Raw genomic sequence first — 22,343 nt, 5'->3', positions numbered from 1 at the left:
ACGTGTGTGTGGTTGAAGTCGTATTTTTGGCCATAGATGGCGCCACTGAAAAACAAGAAACGCACCCTCTGCCTTAAACTTTGCTTGCAATAGCAAGCTTGCTAGTATTGGCAAGTGGCAATGACAACAACCTAATGTCTTGAGGCAGGAGTCCAAATGCATTATCACAAAAGTTTTCTATAAATATCTTGAAAAAAAAATTTTTTTTTCCTACTTGGACATTCATGATGTTAACTGTGCCAATAAACACAGACCAGAAAAAAATTAAATTGCGTTTAGATGTTTAGAAATACAAATAAAGTTCAAATAAGACTGTTAGTTGATAATATTCTTAACAAATAGCAACATTAGTAATGTGCTAAAAGTTTTAGATAAAGCAATTATGTGTTTTGATGCATGTCCAATAAGGTAACGCGTGAAATTGCTATTATTTTTACAGAAAATAGAATAAGGTAAATACTTTTATCCATTTCAAATTAATCCATTATCCGTTTTATCCATTTTAAATTAATATTTCAAGTCTTTTCTTTCATTTTTATTGAAAGCTTTCTGTAATGCTTTCATTTTTATTGAAAGCTTTCTGTAAAGCTTTCTGTAATGCTTCTGTAATCCTTACGCGTGAAATATATTTGTCAAAGCTATGTAACGTAAGCAACTCCGTTATTTTTCCTTATTGTTTAAGATAATCTGATGTCCTAAAATTCGATAAAAAAAACTATTACAGTATTAATTTTATTCAAATGGAATAGTATATTGCATAAGCAAGAAATATTTAGTACATGCAACATAAATATTAATATAATTTCAAACTAGCTGCTGTTAACTTTATTATTTCCACATTTTAAAAAGTACCTACAGTACACTCTCGATATCCTGAACTACGATATATCGAAAACCTTGTTACGTCAAAAAAATATTTTTCCCCTTAGCATTATACATTTAATTATTTTTTTTTTGTCTTGCTTTTAAAAAGTAAAATTATCATTGTTGTATTTAGACTTATAGTCAACTATCATTGCAGACATATTAAATAGCTCTTATTCTTATGTTTCATGACTCAACTTATTAGAGTAATATTTTAGAATATATTTCTCTTTTTTTCAGAAACTATTTAGTTCTGAGCATGTTATCTCTAAAGCTCGCAATCTTGAAATTTTTTTTTAGCGTCCCTTCAACTTAAAGATATCAAAAGTATAGATATCACTTCCTGTAAGTTAGCATTTGAGAGATAACTCTAATGTAAAGGAGAAACGGTCTTACAGGTTCGGAAAATTCGATTTCACAATTCGGGGGAAATATATTAAGGATGTATTTTTTGTCTGTTATCTATTTTAACTAAATTCTTTATGAATACATAAACATTTTGGTGACAAAATGCATACTAAAAAAGTACAGTAAAACCATAAAAACTCTGCTGTCAATTATTAAAGGCGGTGATTGTGCTGTGAATCTGCGGAGAGTTTTGTGACAAAAACGATTTAATTAGGCAGAAAAATTAAATATCTGTAGGGTGTTCAGTATTCACAACCTTTTATACGTATTTTTAGTGTCCTTATAGAAAATGAATCTAATAAAAATTTTAGTAGGGAAGGTAATTAAATTTTTTTATCGAACAAAACGCAAAACCACAGCAGATGATTGACAAATAGTAATTGAAGACGGTAAGAACATTAAAACCTGCTTGATTGACTCTTGGAGGCCTGATTGTGTTTCCATTAATAACCTTGTCAATTTCTCTGAGTTTCTCTAGGCAATCAAACATGTTTTGGTGCTTTTAATTTCATCTTCCTCAATAGTGGTAGTTTCGATTGCGTTTTTGTATTAATTGTTCTGTTACATTTTTTTTTGCAGTCTTCTAACAAGTAAATTTTTTATATATATATATATAAATATAAATAGGGTGGTTATTACATGACACCTTATACATTGAAATAAAACATGCACAACGCAACCGAAAGAAGACTTTACCTGAGAAAGGCCTAAGTAAATAGAAACTGTTTCTGATATGTATAAAAACCTTCCATCTGCACTGAGGGCGAAAGCAAAGCCATCTAGTGACTGAAAATAAAAACAACATAATTAATCATAATAAATAGAGCATTATAAAATATTATCCTACTGAGTTTGTTCAAAATAAGTCTTTTTTTTTTTCAATGCAGTGTAGCTAAATTGCATTAGAATGCTTAGTATCAAAATCTTGTTCTCAGTTTGCAATATATATATATTGCAAACTGAGAACAAGATTTTGATACTAAGCATTTTAATGCAAATTAGTTTGCTTCTTGTTGCTAATATACATAGTTCACAATAAAACTAGTACTTATTATTCAATTAAAATACTAATTATAATTTTTTTTATTTAACTATTTATATAGTTTCTACAGTACTTATTTACGGCTTCAGCACAGGCGGATAGAGAAAAAAGCACTTCCCCAGGCCCGCCAACTCTGAGTTTATTCGTACTAAAGAGTACATATAGGTGCTAACACGATATGGAATACGAGAGAACCGTATTGATCATGTGATTTTGGGCCGCTAGGGTCAGAAAAGCTCGTCTCATATTCATATCTAATATTGTGGACTGTGAAGAGAGAATTTTATGGTCATATAAATGTGATCAAAGGAAGAATTGGCGATCAAAGGTAAATCAGAAGTCGTCATGGAGAAATCTTCAGAGGAAGGCATTGGCTCATATTGGGCTGTCTGGCCAACTATGATGATGATAAATGTGATCACTGTCCTGAAGGAGCTAAAATAAACTTTACAGTACGTAAAGTCGACATTAATGTTAATTTTAGGCTATGGTAGCTTTCTACTCAGCTACTATTATTTCGCGACAGTATTCTGACAAACTTTATCCCTATTTTTTAAAACATCCTCAATGTCTAACGAGATGGTGCAGGAATTAGTACGGATTTAAATCCTGGAGATGAATTTTTGATCCTCCTTTCATACGTTTTCCATTTTTTTTCCTGCTGTAAGCTTTTTGGGTAAATACTGAACAGTAAGGTATTCGCGATCGCAACGCATGAATTCGCCATCTTGTAGAGAAGACAGGTTATAAGTCTTTAACTCTCCCTCTTTCTCTCTCCTCAGTTATTTAGGAATGTACTTAGGAATGTGTCTCCGTTTCTTAATATTTTTCATATTTAACTGTCAAATTTTTTATTTTAAATTTCCACTACGCTTTCTTTTAAAACAACTTGCTTTTAATATAATTTTCATTTCCATACAGTTTCCTAACTCAAAAGTTTTTTTTATCTATTTGAAAGTCATGATAGAAACTAACATACTTCCTACTACTATGACTCTCCACACGCTAATGGTGAAACATGTGAAGTGCTGCAATAGGCATAGTGTTCTGCTCTACGCCACCTGCAGCCCATTTCTGTCGAATTTTTTAGTTTAAATTTTCAGTACGCTTTCTTTTAAAACTATGTTTACTGTAATTTTCATTTCCATACAGTTTCCTAACTCAAAAGTTTTTTATCTATTTGAAAACCATGACAGAAACTAACGTACTTCCTACTCCTATGACTCTCCACACGCTAATGATGAAAACATGTGAAGTGCTGCAATAGGTATAGGTATAGAGTTATGCTCTACGCCACCTGAAGCCCATTTCGATAGCCAATAAAGCACGAGCATTTTTATCGTTCTGGTGCTTTTTACCATTACCTTTTAAGAAATTTTTACCAGTAAATAGTTACATATTTAAATTCTTCCTTTTGGGAATCATAATGAACTAAATTAAGCTTTTTTACGAGAAAAAGATGCTTTATTTGAGTCGCAATATTGCCAACTGCAGTTACCCTTATGATTTCTACGGGCTCTCTAAATAGTTGTATGTTGGTTATTTAAAGTTAAACATCACTATCACAATTTTTTTATTTCAGCGTGTTACTGAAACAAATATTGCTGGCTAAGTTCATGACCTGTACTTATGAATAAGTTCAAACTAATTTAGAAACATAAATCCGTTTTTAAATTAAAGGAAAAGTACTGTTATTTTTCTAGGAGAGAACCCAGCTAAAAACTTTGTGTGACTCCTTAATTCAAATAGCTGAAAATAAAATCTATATGTTAATTATGTTTCTTAGAAATCCTTATTTTTTTCTTTCTCTCACGTATCATACCATTCGTAAAAAAAAAAGAAAAGGTCAAAATCGCGTTTAAATTCGAAGAAAATTGAATTTAATGCAAAGACGGGTAGAACCAAAGATATTCGAATTTCGAGACACTACCAGCGTTTTTCTTAATTCGGAATAGAAATTATCAAAATTCTTTGAAAATTTCCAGAAGGGAGGGTTGTTTTGGATAATAACATTACGGAAAAGGTACTTTTATCAGAACAGTGCCTCGAGCTATGGAACTAATTTCAAATTCCTTTTGGCTTTTCAAAATGCAAACTCAGTTAGCGACTTTTAAATTGGTCTTTAACGGGGTGGGGAATGTAAAACAGTGAAGGGTACAGTGAAAACAGGATCATACGCTCCAGACCGGATCGCTTTCAAGTCTGGTCTTTGGAAAATGGCGGTGAGGGTATACCGCAAAACTTCGTTATGATAATTTTAAGAAAAGGAGCATAATTGAAATAAAAAGTTTAGAGGATACTTCTTCCTCGGCGATGCACTGAAATTCGGGCTGGGAGAGGGTATGGGTGTTTTTTAATGGGGTGCCGTTATACGATTACAGTTACTGGTGCAAATGGATTGAATATCCTTTATACATCCTTTCCCTTTTACCATCTTTGATTCGGATACAGTTACGAACTTCGAACTGCTAAACTCATTTCTGTTTCTACTTGCCGAGAGCTTACTGCACGATGTAATTGAATAAATATTTTTGCGCTGCGGTGTACGTGTGTTGTACGAATGTGATATGTATTTTAAGAATGATGTGAATGGTATTAGATGCAGATATCTTGGGCTTTTTGAAAAGTTATGTTAATTTTCATCGATTGCTGAATTGATATTTCGGTCTCGCTTACTTACCTAAAATCGATTAAAGCTAATTTTTCAGTAAATATTATAATTTCAGGTTTAGCCCTGATGACAAGCACTGTTTAAATCGCAACCCTAATTTATGACTTATTCAAACATGTTAAAAAATGCATTAATTATAGAGAATGGAAATTGATGCTAAAATCATAAAAATATAAAAAACTGAATGTATGATTTTTTTTCCTTCTTTAGTTTAACTCTTTTTCAAATAAAGAATATAATGGAAATATCGGGGTGGGGTAGCCTAGTTGGCAGGACGTTGGACTCACGTTTGTGGGAACGGGAATTCGAAACCAGCCGACCGAAGACTCCTCGCGTAGCAGATAGTGACTGGTGCACGTTAAATCTGTCGGGTCACAAAGTCCTCCATGTTCGCATAACAAATTATGCCTCGGGGGGTACTGAATTGATCGCGTCAAAATGCGATAGCTCAAATTCGAAATTCTCATATCGCTGCAACGTATTAAATATATCGAAATTAATATGAAAAACGATAAGGAAGCTGTCAAAAAAAATATACGTGGATATTAAAAAAAAAATTCTGAATAAAAAGTGTGATTGCTAAAACTTAGTGTATTCCATTAAGAAATTTTTGCCAAAATAATTTCTATTTCCACAAAAATATTTTTTTCTCACAAAAATATGTATGTTTTATTCAACTGTGTTCAAGAGTAATAGTAAACAGTGCGCATGCGTCGTCATTGCAGGCGTTGCTATGGCGACCGCTGCTGTTTGATAAATTTTTAGAATTCTTTTTTTCAGTTTTAATTTTGTTATGCATTAAGTTGGTGAGTTTATTTCTTATAGTTTATTTAAGTAACTCAATACTAATTGCTAATTAAGTAACTCAATACCAAGTTTAATTTCTAGAAAATTTATTCAGTTATCAGCAAAGGTAGAACGAATCGGTACCTGTAAGATATGTGTTCCTTGGTGCTGCTCGAATAAGTCCATTGCAATAGAAGATCCCGATCTGGAACGGAGTGAACTGCCTATGAGAAAAAAAAATACACTTTAAATCACTTAAAATTTATCAAGAAAAACCATTAGATAAATAAAACAAATTTTAGATACTCTCAGTATTTTATATACAGGTTAAAAAAAATTTTTTATCGAGTACTAAATGTATTGAAGCCATCATACTCTGGTGTCAAAAATTAGGAGAATTTGCAGACTGGGTCGATTATCTTTAGAACTACTTAACCGATTTTAATGAAACTTGATATGTATATACATTGATACAATACAAAACAAATAGCCATTCAACAATTTTAATACACACGCATGAAAATGCGTAACACTCGTTGGAGTCGGAAGGTATGAAACTGTGGTTGCAAAATAAATAAATAAAAAATGGGTTAATAGGAGGAATGGTCCCCTCTTACAGATATACAGGCTTTACAGTTTGATTTTATACTTAAAATAAGGCAGTGTATCATTTCCTGTGGCAATTTCATATCTTCCGACTTCAACGAGTGTTACGCACTATCATGCGTGCGTATTACAATAGTTGAATAGTTGTTTGTTTTGTAGTGTACCAATGTATCGAATTTCAATAAAATCGGTCCAGTAGTTCTAGAGATAATCAACCAAATCTGCAAATTCTCTTAATTTCTTACACCAGTGTCGTTTTTTTTTTAAAAAAAATTAGTGTTGAATGTAATGCTATAAATAAGTATTCGATGACTAGTCATTAATGCATTAAGAAATTAATAGAATGTTTATAAAAGTGACGCTGGAATTTTTTCATATGCATGCTAAATGTATATGAAAAAATTCCAGTGCCACTTTAATAAACATTCTATTAATTTTTTAATGCATTAATGACTAGTCATCGAATACTTATTTATAGCATTACATTCAACACTAATTTTTTTAAAAAAAAAAAAACCTTTCCCTCGAACTCTACTTGCTTTAAAAAATTCGGTACCAAGTTTAACCATAATATCGATAGCTTGCATAATATGTTGCTTGCACCATAATATGAAATATTTACCCCGACCTGCCCCAATTTAGGGCATACGGGTAAACGTTTCTTAAAATCAAGAAAAACAGAAAAGTACATGAAATACAAACCATAATATGTGGTATCAAAATATGTTCATAAATAGTGCATCCTTAAACAAACTTCTAAGTAAACTGATCCAAGTTTAAATTGATTTATATCCTGCAATCAAAATAATGAAGTACGATAACGTGGTCCAACTATGCATTATATTAAAGGTGAAACAAAATTTAACGATATTAGGGTCCAACATTAGCCAAATTCTGTAATAGCTTAGAAAATTGGAGGACGATTAATTGAATTAGCCATATGTAGGACTTAAGATCGTTGAAAAGTATTTCTATTTTTTTAAAAAAAAAAAATTATTTTTGAAGGAAAAACTGCATCTAAGAACACCACCATGACAGTAATGGTCAACGAAATTAAAAAAAAAACGATAATATGGTACAATAGTGCACTTTATAAGGGTTGCAATAAATTTGAATGGTCCAAAACACGTCAAACTTCTAAAGAGCATTTTCAGTGAAAAATGACACAATTTTCATATATGTTATTATAGTATATATCCAATGACAATTCCAGAAACCTGTCAAGTACCAATCTGGAAGTATGGCTTATCACTGTAAAATAATTACAAATTAGAATCACAGCTCAAACTGATTACAAGTTAGAAGTTAAACAAGAAGGATACATAATGAAACATTTATAATTTCAACTTTATGATTTTATATTAATGATTTTATATTAATTCCATGGCATCCTTCATTTGTAACTCTAATTTAATCTATCACTGCTTTTTAATTTCAGTTTCATACATTCTTGATCTCTTACTCTAATTCAGAGTTTCGCTGATTTGAATTTCTATTCCTTATGTAATTACTTACTTGAAAGCTTAATTGCGCGTATTAATAAAGTTGGGACTCAATGCCCCATTTTTTTTTAAATCTATTTATCGTCGACTATATACGGTGTTCCGCAATGACCATCCTTAATACACATTTTTAAATTACTAGTCAAAACAAAATAATATTTAAATGAAGATAATACAAAAACGCTATTGCAATCTGCCTAATCTCTGATAAGGAAGACGGAATTAAGGAAAGCAAAACCTGCTTGCTGCAGAAAACATAGAAAAATCAAAAGGTGATTTTTTGGATAGTCTTAAAATTTCAGAAGACAATCAAACTGATTTTGGTGTTGTCAATTCCGTTTTTACCAGAAGTGATTCTACAGATTTCGATAGCATTTATTTCATAGCTTATGTGTTTATTCGTAATCCTCGATGTGTACACTTTAGTTTGTTTTAATTTTGCATGGATTTTGCATACATTAAAGGCGGTTAGTACAAAACACCCTACTTATCATGTATTAGAATTTTAAAGTAATAACTTTAAAAAAGAATTGAACAATTTGTACACTAATTCTGGGTTAGTGTGTGATATTTAAGGATATTGTCACCTCAACCACAAAAATTTAAAAACTGACAAAATCTCTAAATTCTGATGAATGGAAAACTTCTGAAATCTTTTCTATTGGATTCTAAATGCATACATTAAAGGTGGTTAGTACAAAACACCCTGCTTATCGTGCATTAGAATTTTAAAATAATAACTTTAAAGAAAAAAAATTGAACAATTTTACACTAATTCAGCGTTAGTGTGTGATATTTAAGGATATTGTCACCTAAACCACAAAAATTTCAAAACTGACAACATCTTTAAATTCTGATGAATGGAAAACTTCTGAAATCTCTTCTATTGGATTCTAAATGCATACATTAAAGGTGGTTAGTACAAAGCACCCTGCTTATCGCGCATTAGAATTTTAAAATAATAACTTTAAAAAAAAATTGAGCAATTTTTACACTAATTCTGCTTTAATGTGTGATATTTAAGGATATTGTCACCTCAACCACAAAAATTTCAAAACTGACAAAATCTCTAAATTCTGATGAATGGAAAACGTCTGGAACCTTTTCTTTTTATATTGAAGAACCATTTTTCTTTTTCATTTCATTTCATTTCACCGAAGACGAAAATAAAGAAGAGTGCTTTCGAGATTTTAAACACCGCTCTATAAAAAATAAACGCACTTTTCACCGATCCAACGAAATTTAACAACTTTTTTTCTTTATTTATTTTCTCCATTTAACGTATATGGGGGAAAAAGCGTTGGGGGGGAGGGTTAGGGGGACTGAACCATCCTCCGATCGTCTGGGGAATATCTTTCTTCCTTCAAAAATCAACATAACTATCGATATCCAATAACTGACTTCCTCAGGAGTTTTCTTTAAGGGGGCTGTTAGTGGGGGGGGGGGGCTGCAGGGGGTGAATGGTGTAAAAAGGAATTTTCCAAAAGTTAAGAAAATAAAATCTAAAGCTAAGAAAAGAGGGTGGGGGGGGGAAGGGAAAGAGAGAGGCCAGGAAGAAAACTTTAAAATTCTGCCCACACTCCGAAGCGTCTTTGGCGTTTGAGAAGAAGATCTTTGGCATCGTTGGCGCGTAACACAATTTCCAGAAAGGCACCAAAAATGAAAAAGAAATAAAAAAGAAAAATGAAATTGAGATGAAAAGATAAGCTTTTTTTTTTCATAAGGCATTTTATCAAAGTTTCATAAATATCACCCACATGGTAATGTCACCTAACTTTTTTATAAAATTTGTGTGATTACCAGTTTGACAACAAATTTGGTTAATTGGCAACCTGCAAGCGACGTCACGCGTGGGTAAATCCGATTCTTTGTTGATGCTATGACTCTGCTGCCAATCCGGTTAGACACACAAGTGTCACATCGCCTGCCGATGTCCAATTAAATTTGATCCAATAATTGATTCAGCGTAGTAATAAACCAAGTATAATAGCTGTAACGTTAAAACACCAGGGACAACCACGTGATATCAGCCGTATTCTGCTTCTCAAGTTGCAAGTAGCCTATTAACCTTTTCACTATCGTGTTTGAAATTTCTGCACGGTGATTGCAGATTATGTATATCCCGTATCTATTACTTATTAGAGTTTGAATACAAAAATATATATTAAAATCTTTTTCATAAAGAGGGTCCATTATATAAATAATATTTTTTAAAGGAATTCAAAAAGTACAGGTCTCTTATGATCACCTGGTTTCGTCTAGGGTTTAGGAGGATTAATTTCAAGTATCTCGAGGTGTAAATTCTTGTAGTCATTTTATAATAATAAACTTCACTAGTGACGGTGGTTTTTATTTCACCTTTTAGGTTTATATCTTGCCTTCTTCTTACAGCATATATGGAAGACTTTTCAAGTAGGTTTGAAAAAAATTGTGTATTGTGGTCAATTTATTAGAAAAAGAAGAAAAAATAGGCGTTGCATCTCTGTAATACATACTCTAGCAATTTGCACACACAAAGAAAATCTAATGATTTTCAAAGGAATTTTTCTTCCTTCAGCATGAAAAATACCTTATTTAAAAAATATTCACCAGTAGTTTTTTTTATTAGTTTTTAATTAGATCAAAATTGTAGGTTTGCTTCCAGTATAGGGCCATCAAAATCTTGCCAAAGTTCCTCAAAAACTCTCTTAAGATTATACTATTCGTTACATTATCTTAAAGTACATCATTTTAAATATCTTTTTTGCATTATACATTATTTTAAACATTATTTTTACATTATTCACTATGTCGGCCTGGTGGCCGAGCGGTTAGCGTGCCTGACTGCGAAGCCATAGGCTGCGGGTTCGAATCCCGCTCTGGGCATGGATGTTTCTCTCTCTCTCTTTGTGCTGTCCTCTGTTGCGCGTGTTTATGATGTGTGAATGTGGCCCACCCTATAAACGGGTTTGTGGCAGTGTGGCGTGGGCAATGTTGCTCGCCTCCGTGACTTTGGTTCACAGGTGCCCACTGGGTAACGCGAAATGAGCAACAATTCTGGCATAGTATAGGCAAAGATTCAAATTCAGTGCCTGCCATTGGGAAAAAAAACATTATTCACTATGGATGGCGTTCTGCACAACGGAGCGCTGCAAGCTTTTGACTGCCTATATTTCTCAGTTACTGTTTTTGGTGTGTTTGAAGTAATTTGACTCACATCGTGATTATTGTGTTTTGAGAGTAGTACTTATCGTATACATGTACGTGTCACCTGACTTATAATTTTTGTTTAAAAAAGGAATTGTCATTTAAAGACCTGTCATTTAAAGGCATAAGAATCGTTTTTTGAAAAAAGGAATCGTTATGAAACACTTCTTACCTTGTCAACAATATACAAACTTCGAAATCTAAACTTAACTGATAATTTATGAAATGAACTTAATCTTGCTGCTCGAACTATATGCTAATACTAACGTATGATGGTACACTCCTTGCAACAAGAACAAACTGTAATAAATAAGTAAAAAGAGGCAAAATCAGGACTGCCAAAAAAGCGGGTGCTTTTTAAATCTAGCAACCATATCACCTTTTTTAACTATACATCTCTAAATAGCTAAAACAAATTTTCACTTCAAATTCACCAGAATTGCTTAAGATAATTAATATCTTATGAAATACAACAGATTTTAAATCAGAAATTATATAATTTATTTCATTTATTGAAAACAGAATTATCTTTTTTTAAAATATCACCTCGCAGAATAAGCTGTAGTAAGCAGCTGCGTACTTTCTAACTGGAAGTATAACAGGTCATGAGCTCGAGATTGTTGCTGTTTACATTTATATTGAAAACACCATCCATAAATTTACATTATTTTAAACAATTTTTACTTTGTTCATTCTATATTTTGCTTTTCTTTAAAATTCCCTAAAAAGGTGCATTAAACTGTATAAAATCTACAGCTTCACTTGCAAGTGATATTTCGACAAAAATTCTAAAAAGAGTACTTCTTAATTATTATTATACACTAAAATGTCACAAGTTTATTCCTTTTTGTCAAGATTTCAAAATCTTTAAATATAAAGCTTTGTATTGTTAAAACGTTTTTCTTTTATTCTTAAAATAAAATAATTTCCCATCGCAATTTTCAAATGAAGTTATGAAGCTGGAAATACAATATCTCACCAGCAACACTCTGGATAAGACCCGGTAGTCATCAACAATATTCAATCACTATTCGACCGCCTACCTTTTAATGGTAATAAATATTACATGACAGGTTATTGCCGGGGAGGGTATGATGTATTACAGTGATGAAATATTGCAATAGGAGTGCTGAGATCAAGATGAAATAGGAAGGGGAGGGAAAGAGTGTTCTCTTTCGATACAAAAACTTCATTAGAACAACCCCACTTCTTGTAGAGGGACTGTTAGGGGTGCACCGATTCACCCGGATTACAAGTTGAGGTGACACATAATCCAATATCGGTCTGATGATTAAGAATATGATAAGTTCAGGATTTTCAGACACGAAGTTTGGCATACTTCCAAAGATTTCTGATATTGGGCCGATGTTTTAAGATTTCATGAGTTCTGGATTTTCAAAAATAAAGTTTGGCATGCTTTCAAAAACTGCCAATATTGGTACCATGTTTTAAGGATTTCACGAGTTCTGGATTTTCAAAAATAAAGTTTGGCGTGCTTTCAGAAATTGCCAATATTGGTACCATGTTTTAAGGATTTCACGAGTTCTGGATTTTCAAAAATAAAGTTTGGCATGTTTTCAAATATTGCCAATATTGATATCATGTTTTAAGGATTTCACGAGTTCTGGATTTTCAAAAATAAATTGTGGCATGTTTTCAAATATTGCCAATATTGGTGCCATTTTTTAAAGGATTTAAAGAGTTCTGCGTTTTCAAAAGAGGAAGTTTGGAATGCTTTCAAAACTTTTTCAATATTAGGACGATGATTAAGGACTATATAAGTTCTGAATTTTCAAAAACAAAGTTAGTTTTCAAAGCAATGCCAATATTGGGCGGATGCTTAAGAATTTTTTATGTTCTACAATTTCAACAAAATAAAATAAATACTATAATTTTAATCAACACAATACCAAATAAATATTTTAAGAGTCAACTGGTTTCGCACAATGTAAAGGATATATAAAGCTCTTTGAAACAGTGCACTTTATGGAAGTTTCATTGAATAAATTAGTTTACATATGTTACCATGAATGACCGAAATCAAGAGAATGTCGACTTTCACCGGTGAATGTCAACAATCACATGGTCGCTTTGGTGAATGTCCGAAATATTTGCTATATCAGATTTGATCTTAATTTATTCGTTGATATTATAATGTTTACTCGATATTTTAATATCTTCTTAGGACAGATTAGGAGAAACATCAGTACCGGCCAAATGTATACTGGGCAGTGGCGCTTGACATTAAAAAAACCTTGATGTAGGGCATACCGGGCAGTGGCACTTAACTAGACCTAGTATATATTTAGGACGTTTACCAAAGCGACTATGTGATTGTCGAGATTCGCCAGTTGGAGTCAACAACCACCGATTTCTGTCATTCACAGTAACATATATATTACAACAGTAAAATATAAGAAAACAAATTTAAGGGTTTCTTAATTTCTTTTAAAAAAAACTAATGTTTCGTTTTGCGCAAGGTCTGAAAAGTTAAGTAATATTAAATGTTGTAATGATATAGTTTTTAACTCGGCATTTTCTAATTTAAAATAGGTCAATATTTTGGTGATTAAAATTGTGTATATTTTCAAGCTTTTTTTTATTATAATTATTACTACAAGTACTTATAATACATTCTTTAATATGACAAGCAATCTAGAATCTCTATGGTATATCTTTTTATCGAAAATACGTAATTCCATCGTAGAGACTCGGTGTTACAGATTAAACTTTATGCCGTTTACTCTTTTAGTGGTTTTACCGATTGGCATGGCGTATTATGTTTCAAATTGCTAGTACTTTTTTGCATTGTTTCGTGATATTTTCCATTCCCCTACATTGAGTTGTTTGTACGCAATATGTGTTTTTTTCATAAGCCTGGTCGGTAGGGCGCTGGGCCCGTATCCAAGATGTCGTGGGTTCGATCCTCGCCGGCCGAAGACTCCTCGTGTAGTAAATGGTGACTGATGCACGTTAATTCTGTCGAGTCACAAAGTCCTCCATGTTATCACGACAAATCAATACCTCTGGGGGTACTGATCCAGGAGTTTCCTTGTCTTCTGGATTGGTTCAAAATTACAAGGCTACGGAGTTGAACGTAAGTAGTCGTAAACCCATGAAATTGGGTCGGCTGTTCAACGACGGTTATAAAATAAAATAAAATATTGCCCTGTCATAGAAACATTATTGTTACAAAATGATTATAAAAATAGAAGCGGATGAATCATGAGGAAAAATGAAATATCTAGTCAAAGCTCGGTAAGAGCAGGCTAACATAAGTTATCAAATATTAAAGAAAAACTATATTTAACCATCATATGTAATTTTAAACATAAATATGCTTATTCTTATTCTTCGAAACGGCATTTCAATTTCAAAAAGATAAAAAATATTATTCTCTGATAGTGAAACTTTTGTTGTCAAACATTAATAATAATAATTATTTTTGACATATTTTTTAAGCAAAAATTTTTAGTTCTCTAACTACTTATAACTACTCTTTAAATTTAAATATAATGAAATTTTTTTTTTGTTTTTGTTGTTATTCGCTTTAAGATGCATTTTTTACTATTTTAAATTCGGGTATTCTATTAATTTAAATAAAATTTAAAATAGTTAAAGTTCGCGTTGTTTCGGCGAAAACAAATAAAATTCATTGGTTTGCATGGTTAGTTATAGCAATTAAGGGCATGGTTTGATTTTAAAGAAGTTGATGACTTTTTTATCATAATCCCTCAAAAGCGGCATTGAAAAAATTAGCATATTTTTTAAAATATTAGCAGGCTTTGTACTGAATATTTTAATAATCAATTCACCACTATACTATACGAACACACAAGCGACGAAAATTGATTCCATTTTCACTTGAGTAATAAAAGTTTATACTTAATTGTCTTGATTTTTGATTATATGATTTTGAAATTCGAAATATTTGATATTCTACTTATTTAAAAAAAAAAAGTGGACCAGCAGGTCACGTGAGACTGCTAGCATAAAATAAATTAAACGCGAATTTTAAAAGAATATATAACAAGCACTTTTTTCAGTTATAAATGTTCGTTGTGCGTCTTTTTTAGGAACATGACAAACATTTAATCCGTAATCAGGTTCGTTCCACACATTTTACAGTTCTGCACTGTCAAGAGTTTCTAATGCTACGCGTTCTTTAAGCTTTTGCCGTGTTTTAGGCACTGGTGTTTCATGAAAAGGCGTTTTGCCACATTGCAATGCGTAAGGTATTTGGACGTATCACAACGAAAAAAAAGTTCATGTCGAAAGGTCCGGAGAACTTGGTGGCAGGGCCATGTGATGTGATTAAAAAAAATCATTTGTCACTCGTACGCTTAAGACACTGTTTATGAACTACTGATGCCAAAAACACTTCAAGAATTAAACCAACGCATATGTATACACATTAGGAACCATTGATAGTGTAAAACTATGAAATGCGTAATATTATCTGAATACAGATTATATGTTTGTCGTGTAATAAAAGATTACCACACCAAACAATTGTAATTAGAAAAAAATAGCTTTGTATATTTTCTTTAATTTTGTGTATTATTTATAGCAATATGCATAATAATTGCAAAAATATAAATATTTAAAATTCACGCTAAACTTCTATTTCAAGACCTGCCATTTCATTAAGTAATAAGAATAGTTATCAACATGTTTTAGAATGAGATGCTTTTTGGATATTCAATGTGAAAAAATAGCACGTTTTTGTGAGTCCTGTTTATAATATTTAATAAGGTTTCCTTAGTACAGACTTTCTATGCAAATTCTATGGTTTCAAGATTATTACCAGGATTGGGCATATCATCCGACTTTTTTTTTTAATATCTAAACCGGAAAAAAAAATGAGTCTAAGAATAGAAGAACTTTTTGTTTCGGTTCCGGGAAAACTTTCCTGGAACGCTTTTCTGAACGTCCAATTACACTCCACTAATGCGCATCGCTTGAAAGGACAAGTGAGAGTAAGACTGAAATAAAAAAATAAATAAATAAATAACAATCGCGGTTGGAAATGAGAAAAGGTTGTACACTTAAGAATTCCGGTCGTGCTGCCCTCTGGGGGTGGGAGGAGGCGAAAGATGATAGACGAGCAGATTAATGCCTAATAACGGTCGCAGAGTGCGGGGGTCAATTGTCATTCTGCCTGTGCTCTCTGTCATCTTCGTCGTAGATGATGATGAAAGCCCATATGTCAGCCTTCCTCTTTCTTGATTAAAGCTCCCTCCCTACGCTAGATGGCACCCGAGGCACTATTTATCTCGCATTGCCACAAGTGAGAGGCTGGCTTCTGTCTCTCTAGATACCGTTTTTTCTTTTGTTTTTCATTTGGAAGTATTTTTCTTTTCTTTATTATGATTCTGCTTTGTTTTGCTGCCAAATGTTGAAAGGGGATTTTCCTTTGGAATCAAGAAGTTATTTTTTATCCGTATTTATTTATGTGTTTTTTTGAAGTGGATTCGATGTAACAATTTTTCAATCTAATATATATGTGCCACATTACTTTAGGAATACGAACAATTATTTTGAGAGCCATTTGTCATTTTTTAACATACTTATCTCTCTTAAGAAATATAATGGTTACTGCAATATTGAAGTTTTGAAATTAAGAATTATATGTTTAAAAAAATATAGAAAAAAATAGACTGGCCTTTTAAGAACAATTAAACTAATGATATAACTTGATTCTCGCAATTAAAAAAATTTGAAATAAAGATTCTGCGTGTGCACATTATGTTACGATAAGAAAAATTTGAGCTCAAGCTTTGTTTAGCATAACTTAGTAAGAGAAATGAAATTTCTTGACCACCCTAAATAGGCAATTTTTGAAACTTTGTCAGAAATGAAGTTTAAAAAAAGCATACTCATTATGAATTACAAATTAATATTTAAATTAAGAGAAAACAAAATTTCGAGAATCATTAAAAATATTTGAACCTGTTTGGTTGTCAGATAAAACTTGAAGGCATTTGACAGTTGCCTTATATCTTTTTTCCTTTTCCTCCGGCAACAAAACATGTTTTAATGCTTTTAACTCCATCTTCCTTAATAAGTAATTCACCAAGTTTCAATGATATTTTTGTCTTTTCCACACCTAAATGTCTATTTTTGACCTTTAATATATATACTTTACATTTCATTTTCGACGTTTCTAAAAGCATGCATTTGATATCTACGGTGCAGCATTTTTGGAATATCTTGCATACACTTTTTTTTTAAAATTTCTAGAACAACAACCTAAGTTTTTCTTTTCTTTCTTTGTACAGAGAAGTGATATATAAATCATTAGAATGCCGTTTATTTGAACTGTAATATAGTTTCGTAGAGCTGACCAAAGTAAATTCGCTAAGTTAACGAACTTTACTCCAGCTTTTATATATATATATATATATATATATATATATATATATATATATATATATATATATATATATATATATATATATATATATATATATAAACTCTTCCTAAAAAAAAGAAATTTGATGTACTGACTTTCAAACCCTCAGCGCTATGAAATCTTACTTTAAACTTAAAAATTTCCGGAGTTAAGGTGTTTGTGAACTAAAAAGCCTGCAATAATCTGGTTTAAATTGTGGTCTTATTATGGTTGCAGCAAATTTGAACGATATTATGGTACAATACGATAAATAATTTTTATGTAAAATGATAAAATAGTGTAAGGAAAAAAATGCTCGAATGACGAACAAAGTTATACCACCACCAGAAAAGTATCAACATTCTTTTATTTAGGGGGCCATGGATGGAAGGGGGGTTGACAAAGTTGGTGAGATGTCGCAGGCGGGGGCGGGCACCGTTTGTCGTCTGCTTAAGAAGGTGTGAAACGCATTCTCTCTCTCTCTCTTTTTTCTCCATCATCAATATTTCTGTCAAAACCTGGCAACGCAATCGCTTTTCTGCAGAATCCAGGGAAGTGAGCATCGAAGCTGCAAATCTCGGAACGAAAACAAACCGAGGAGAGAAAGAAGGGGAGAAAAAAAAACTGGAAAACGGGAGAATGAAATATCCACTCCTAACTTAACCGCGCACATACAAATGTGGACATTTGTCGAACCTTTACTTACGGTGAAATGAACTCTGTCCCCCCCCCCTTTCCCATCATGCTTTGTTTTCGATCTCAATGACTTTCCCCAGCTCCTGAAACCGGGATACGGGATACTTTACACCGGAATGGGTTCTCCAAGAAAGGGGAAAGCAAAAAGGGGTTACTGTTCTCTTAATGTGATGCCAACAAGAAACATACCAGAATGTCAACTAGTATCCCCCCCCCACACGCCACCTTTTTCAACAATGGTGTGTAAAGGGAGATGGAGGTGATTATTGGGTCGCGATTTATAGCTCATAGATTCGGGATTTCCTTCAGGGTTTGTGGGGGTGTTTCTAAGTGTTTTGACTGTTCTCTTCTTCGTTATTTTCCCACTGCTTCTCGAAATGTTCTTTTACACTCTTTGGAGCACCTCACTTTTATTTCTAACTTCAAAAGGTGATGGTATTGTTTGCTTGGTGCTTTGAGGTTATTGTGGCAAGACGCTTTGCTGTATTTTTTTTTAAAGTTGGGAAGTTTTGAAGTATTTTGCAAGGATTTCAAATTCTGGTTTGATTGGGCTGCGACCGAAACGTTCTATGTAGAGGATTGTAATATGAGGTGGATATTTTTTTTATGTAAGTTTCGAAGGTTTCAGAACGGATTTTAATTTCTGATTTTATTAGATTTAAATCAAAACGTTTATTCACAAAGTGTATTTCTTATACGAGTTTTGAAAATTTCTGAAAAGGATTTTAAATTTTGATTTGATTAGGCTGAGGCCGAAAATATTCACAATGAAGTTTATAAAAGATGTATTTTTTTGTGTAGAGGTTTCAAAGGATTTTGCAAGGAATTTAAATTCTGATTTAATTTGGCGGAAGCGTTTATGCACAATTTAGTTATATTAAGCGTATTTTTTATACAACTTTTTAAAGTTCATTGAAAGGATATCAGAGTAAGATTGATTTTAATGTCAGCAACAGCCTTTATCAGAAAGCACAACAAGGTTTATAAATGATTAGTAAATGAACCATGTAAGCTCCAAACAATGCTAAATTTAACTATACTTGTGTATACGCTATGAGGCTAGCATTAAGTTAGCATAAACATCCCCCCTTTTTTTTATCGAGATTGGAACTGACCTCACTAAAAGGCTAGAAAAACCTTACCATTGAATAAAACATATTAATAACTATCAACACTTTCAGAAGAGAAAATTAGAGATGAAATTCACTCGTCTCAGTTGAGAATTGAACTCCGGACTTCTCTGGTAGAAGGTGGACAGTCAAACCCGTACACCACGAAAGTTTCTGTTGGTTTAAAATTAAATGAATTGAAACTGTAATGGTGTATATTTTGTCCTAGGGTAATATCTGGATGCTAATTTGTACACTGTCCAAAGTTTTCTAACGTGCTCTTTAATTAAAGCTTAACTTCGTTTTAATATGAATTTTCGAAATGCATACTCCCCAAACTCAGAAGAACATTAGGGCAGGTGGTGGTTAATTTGAAACACATTAAATTTGTCATTAAATCAAATTAATATTTTCAGTAATTATTAAATCCGTGCCGGAAATTAAGAAACAGTCTGTACTTGTACTTGAAGTTTTGCAGTTTCGAACAACTTAGAGTATGTTTTGGTTGAAAAATATATATGAAACTAGGTATAGGATTGAGTGTATGCATTAGGCCTAGTATAAGTTCCATTATAGGTTCTAGTATAGTAGAAGCACTTAGTGAAGGGGATTTTGGACCTTTAAAAATTTAAAACTTTGGACCTTTAAGGGGGCATGTACCTTTAAACTACGGCCCTAGTAAATAAATTTTGCACCTGGTTTATGCAGCTGATTCTTGTAACAAACGGTACTATGCTGGATTGTAAAATTCCAAGTATGAGCAAGATTTTTTTTTTTTTAAATTTTAACTGCTGAGTATACTTCATCATATACGATATGTTTTACCATTTCATTAATCGTTTTGTTTCGTTTAGTTTCATTAACTCCATGCATTAAGTTTTACCATTTCTTTAATTGTTCCGTTCAGTCTCATCCATTCTGCGCACTAAGTTTTAAAATTTTATTAATTTTTTCAATTAATTTCGACAATTCTACGCATTTTTTTTTATAATTTCTTTAGTTTTTTCATTTATTTTAGTTTCATTTCAAACCATGAATTCGGTTAAACACATTCGATGCAATGGATTCATACCATTACGTGCACTTGATTTTGCTATTTAATTTATCTATTAACCATTAATTTATCGGTTATTTAGTAATTTGGCTTCGAAATTCCAGAAATTGTGCATCAAATCAGCGTCGATCGCGAAACATATGAATCGGTACTCTACACAAAACAAATTTTTATATATTGAAAATATTACTACTGATTAAACATTTTAAGTAATTCAAAACAATAATAACTAACTCTGAAAATCTTATCTACAAAATCTTTCTCACTTCGTTTCGCTCCATCTTCTCAAGTATCATACATTTATTCCTACAAAGATCATAACAATAAGTTGCACGTTTTAAGGTTTTATGAGTCTGTATGGCATGTTCTCTCTATTTGATGTTGAGATGTTAGAAACTGGATACCGTTTTCCATAAATTGGAAATTGTTTATTCAGTTTGCGCGCCAAATGTATATAAACATTTACTTCTTGTTCTGCAATCCCATAAAAAAGGGGGGATTTTTAAAGCTGTTTTATTGTTTTACAAGCTCCAGAATAGGGATAAAGTTTGGCGATTTATGGGGCATAGTTTCTGCTCCGGAAGTGACAAGTTATAAAGGAAATTTATAACTTTGGTGTCTATATATCGTAGAGAACTTCATTAATTTTTGTTTATTCTGCAATCTAGCTCTGTATTTCTTTTATTTAGAGGTAGCTATATTAAATCAATAGCTTTTTTCTTAACCTTTTTTTTCGGCAAGGAAATGTGACAAAAGAAAATGTCTATAACTTAAATATTCGCGTTTTCTTTAGTGTATTTGAATGTTTAAATTGATGAGATTAGAAGAATAAACTTGCTAAGTCACACCTTGAAGATGCTTAATGGCAGAACTTAAATATTTGCGTTTTTTTTAGTGTATTTGAATGTTTAAATTGATGAGATTAGAAAAATAAACTTGCTAAGTCACACCTTGAAGATGCTTAATGGCAGAACTTAAATATTTGTGAGTTTTTGAGTGTATTTGAATGCTTCAATTGATGAGATTAGAAGAATAAACTTACTAAGTCACACCTTGAAGATGCTTAATGGCAGAACTTAAATATTTGTGAGTTTTTGAGTGTATTTGAATGCTTCAATTGATGAGATTAGAAGAATAAACTTACTAAGTCACACCTTGAAGATGCTTAATGGCAGAACTTAAATATTTGTGAGTTTTTGAGTGTATTTGAATGCTTCAATTGATGAGATTAGAAGAATAAACTTACTAAGTCACACCTTGAAGATGCTTAATGGCAGAACTTAAATATTTGCGTTTTTTTTAGTGTATTTGAATGTTTAAATTGATGAGATTAGAAGAATAAACTTGCTAAGTCACACCTTGAAGATGCTTAATGGCCGAACTTAAATATTTGTGAGTTTTTGAGTGTATTTGAATGTTTAAATTGATGAGATTAGAAGAATAAACTTACTAAGTCACACCTTGAAAATGCTTAATGGCAGAACTTAAATATTTGCGATTTTTTTAGTGTATTTGAATGTTTAAATTGATGAGATTAGAAAAATAAACTTGCTAAGTCACACCTTGAAGATGCTTAATGGCAGAACTTAAATATTTGCGTTTTTTTTAGTGTATTTGAATGTTTAAATTGATGAGATTAGAAAAATAAACTTGCTAAGTCACACCTTGAAGATGCTTAATGGCAGAACTTAAATATTTGTGAGTTTTTGAGTGTATTTGAATGCTTCAATTGATGAGATTAGAAGAATAAACTTACTAAGTCACACCTTGAAGATGCTTAATGGCAGAACTTAAATATTTGCGTTTTTTTTAGTGTATTTGAATGTTTAAATTGATGAGATTAGAAGAATAAACTTGCTAAGTCACACCTTGAAGATGCTTAATGGCCGAACTTAAATATTTGTGAGTTTTTGAGTGTATTTGAATGCTTCAATTGATGAGATTAGAAGAATAAACTTACTAAGTCACACCTTGAAGATGCTTAATGGCAGAACTTAAATATTTGTGAGTTTTTGAGTGTATTTG

The 22,343-nt window shown here is 31.9% G+C and overlaps 1 protein-coding gene across 5 annotated transcripts in view; it reads right to left on the bottom strand.

Annotated features, from left to right (window-relative positions):
• Positions 1 to 22,343, bottom strand: part of LOC107455153 (protein trachealess) — a 370,741-nt gene that overhangs the window by 17,107 nt on the left and 331,291 nt on the right. For all 5 annotated transcript variants that reach the window (XM_043046105.3, XM_087169341.1, XM_071180991.2 and 2 more), the window contains 2 exons: positions 5,916 to 5,995; positions 1,969 to 2,058 (listed from right to left, as the gene is read on the bottom strand). In XM_043046105.3, the coding sequence (XP_042902039.1) occupies positions 1,969 to 2,058; positions 5,916 to 5,995 (170 nt within the window). The remainder of the gene's footprint in view (positions 1 to 1,968; positions 2,059 to 5,915; positions 5,996 to 22,343) is intronic.

This window comes from Parasteatoda tepidariorum, chromosome 8, assembly GCF_982258835.1.
Source record: "Parasteatoda tepidariorum strain Cologne lab strain chromosome 8, Ptep-v5.0, whole genome shotgun sequence".
NCBI classification, from domain to species: domain Eukaryota; kingdom Metazoa; phylum Arthropoda; class Arachnida; order Araneae; family Theridiidae; genus Parasteatoda; species Parasteatoda tepidariorum.
This window is presented reverse-complemented; position numbering and strand designations above follow the sequence as displayed.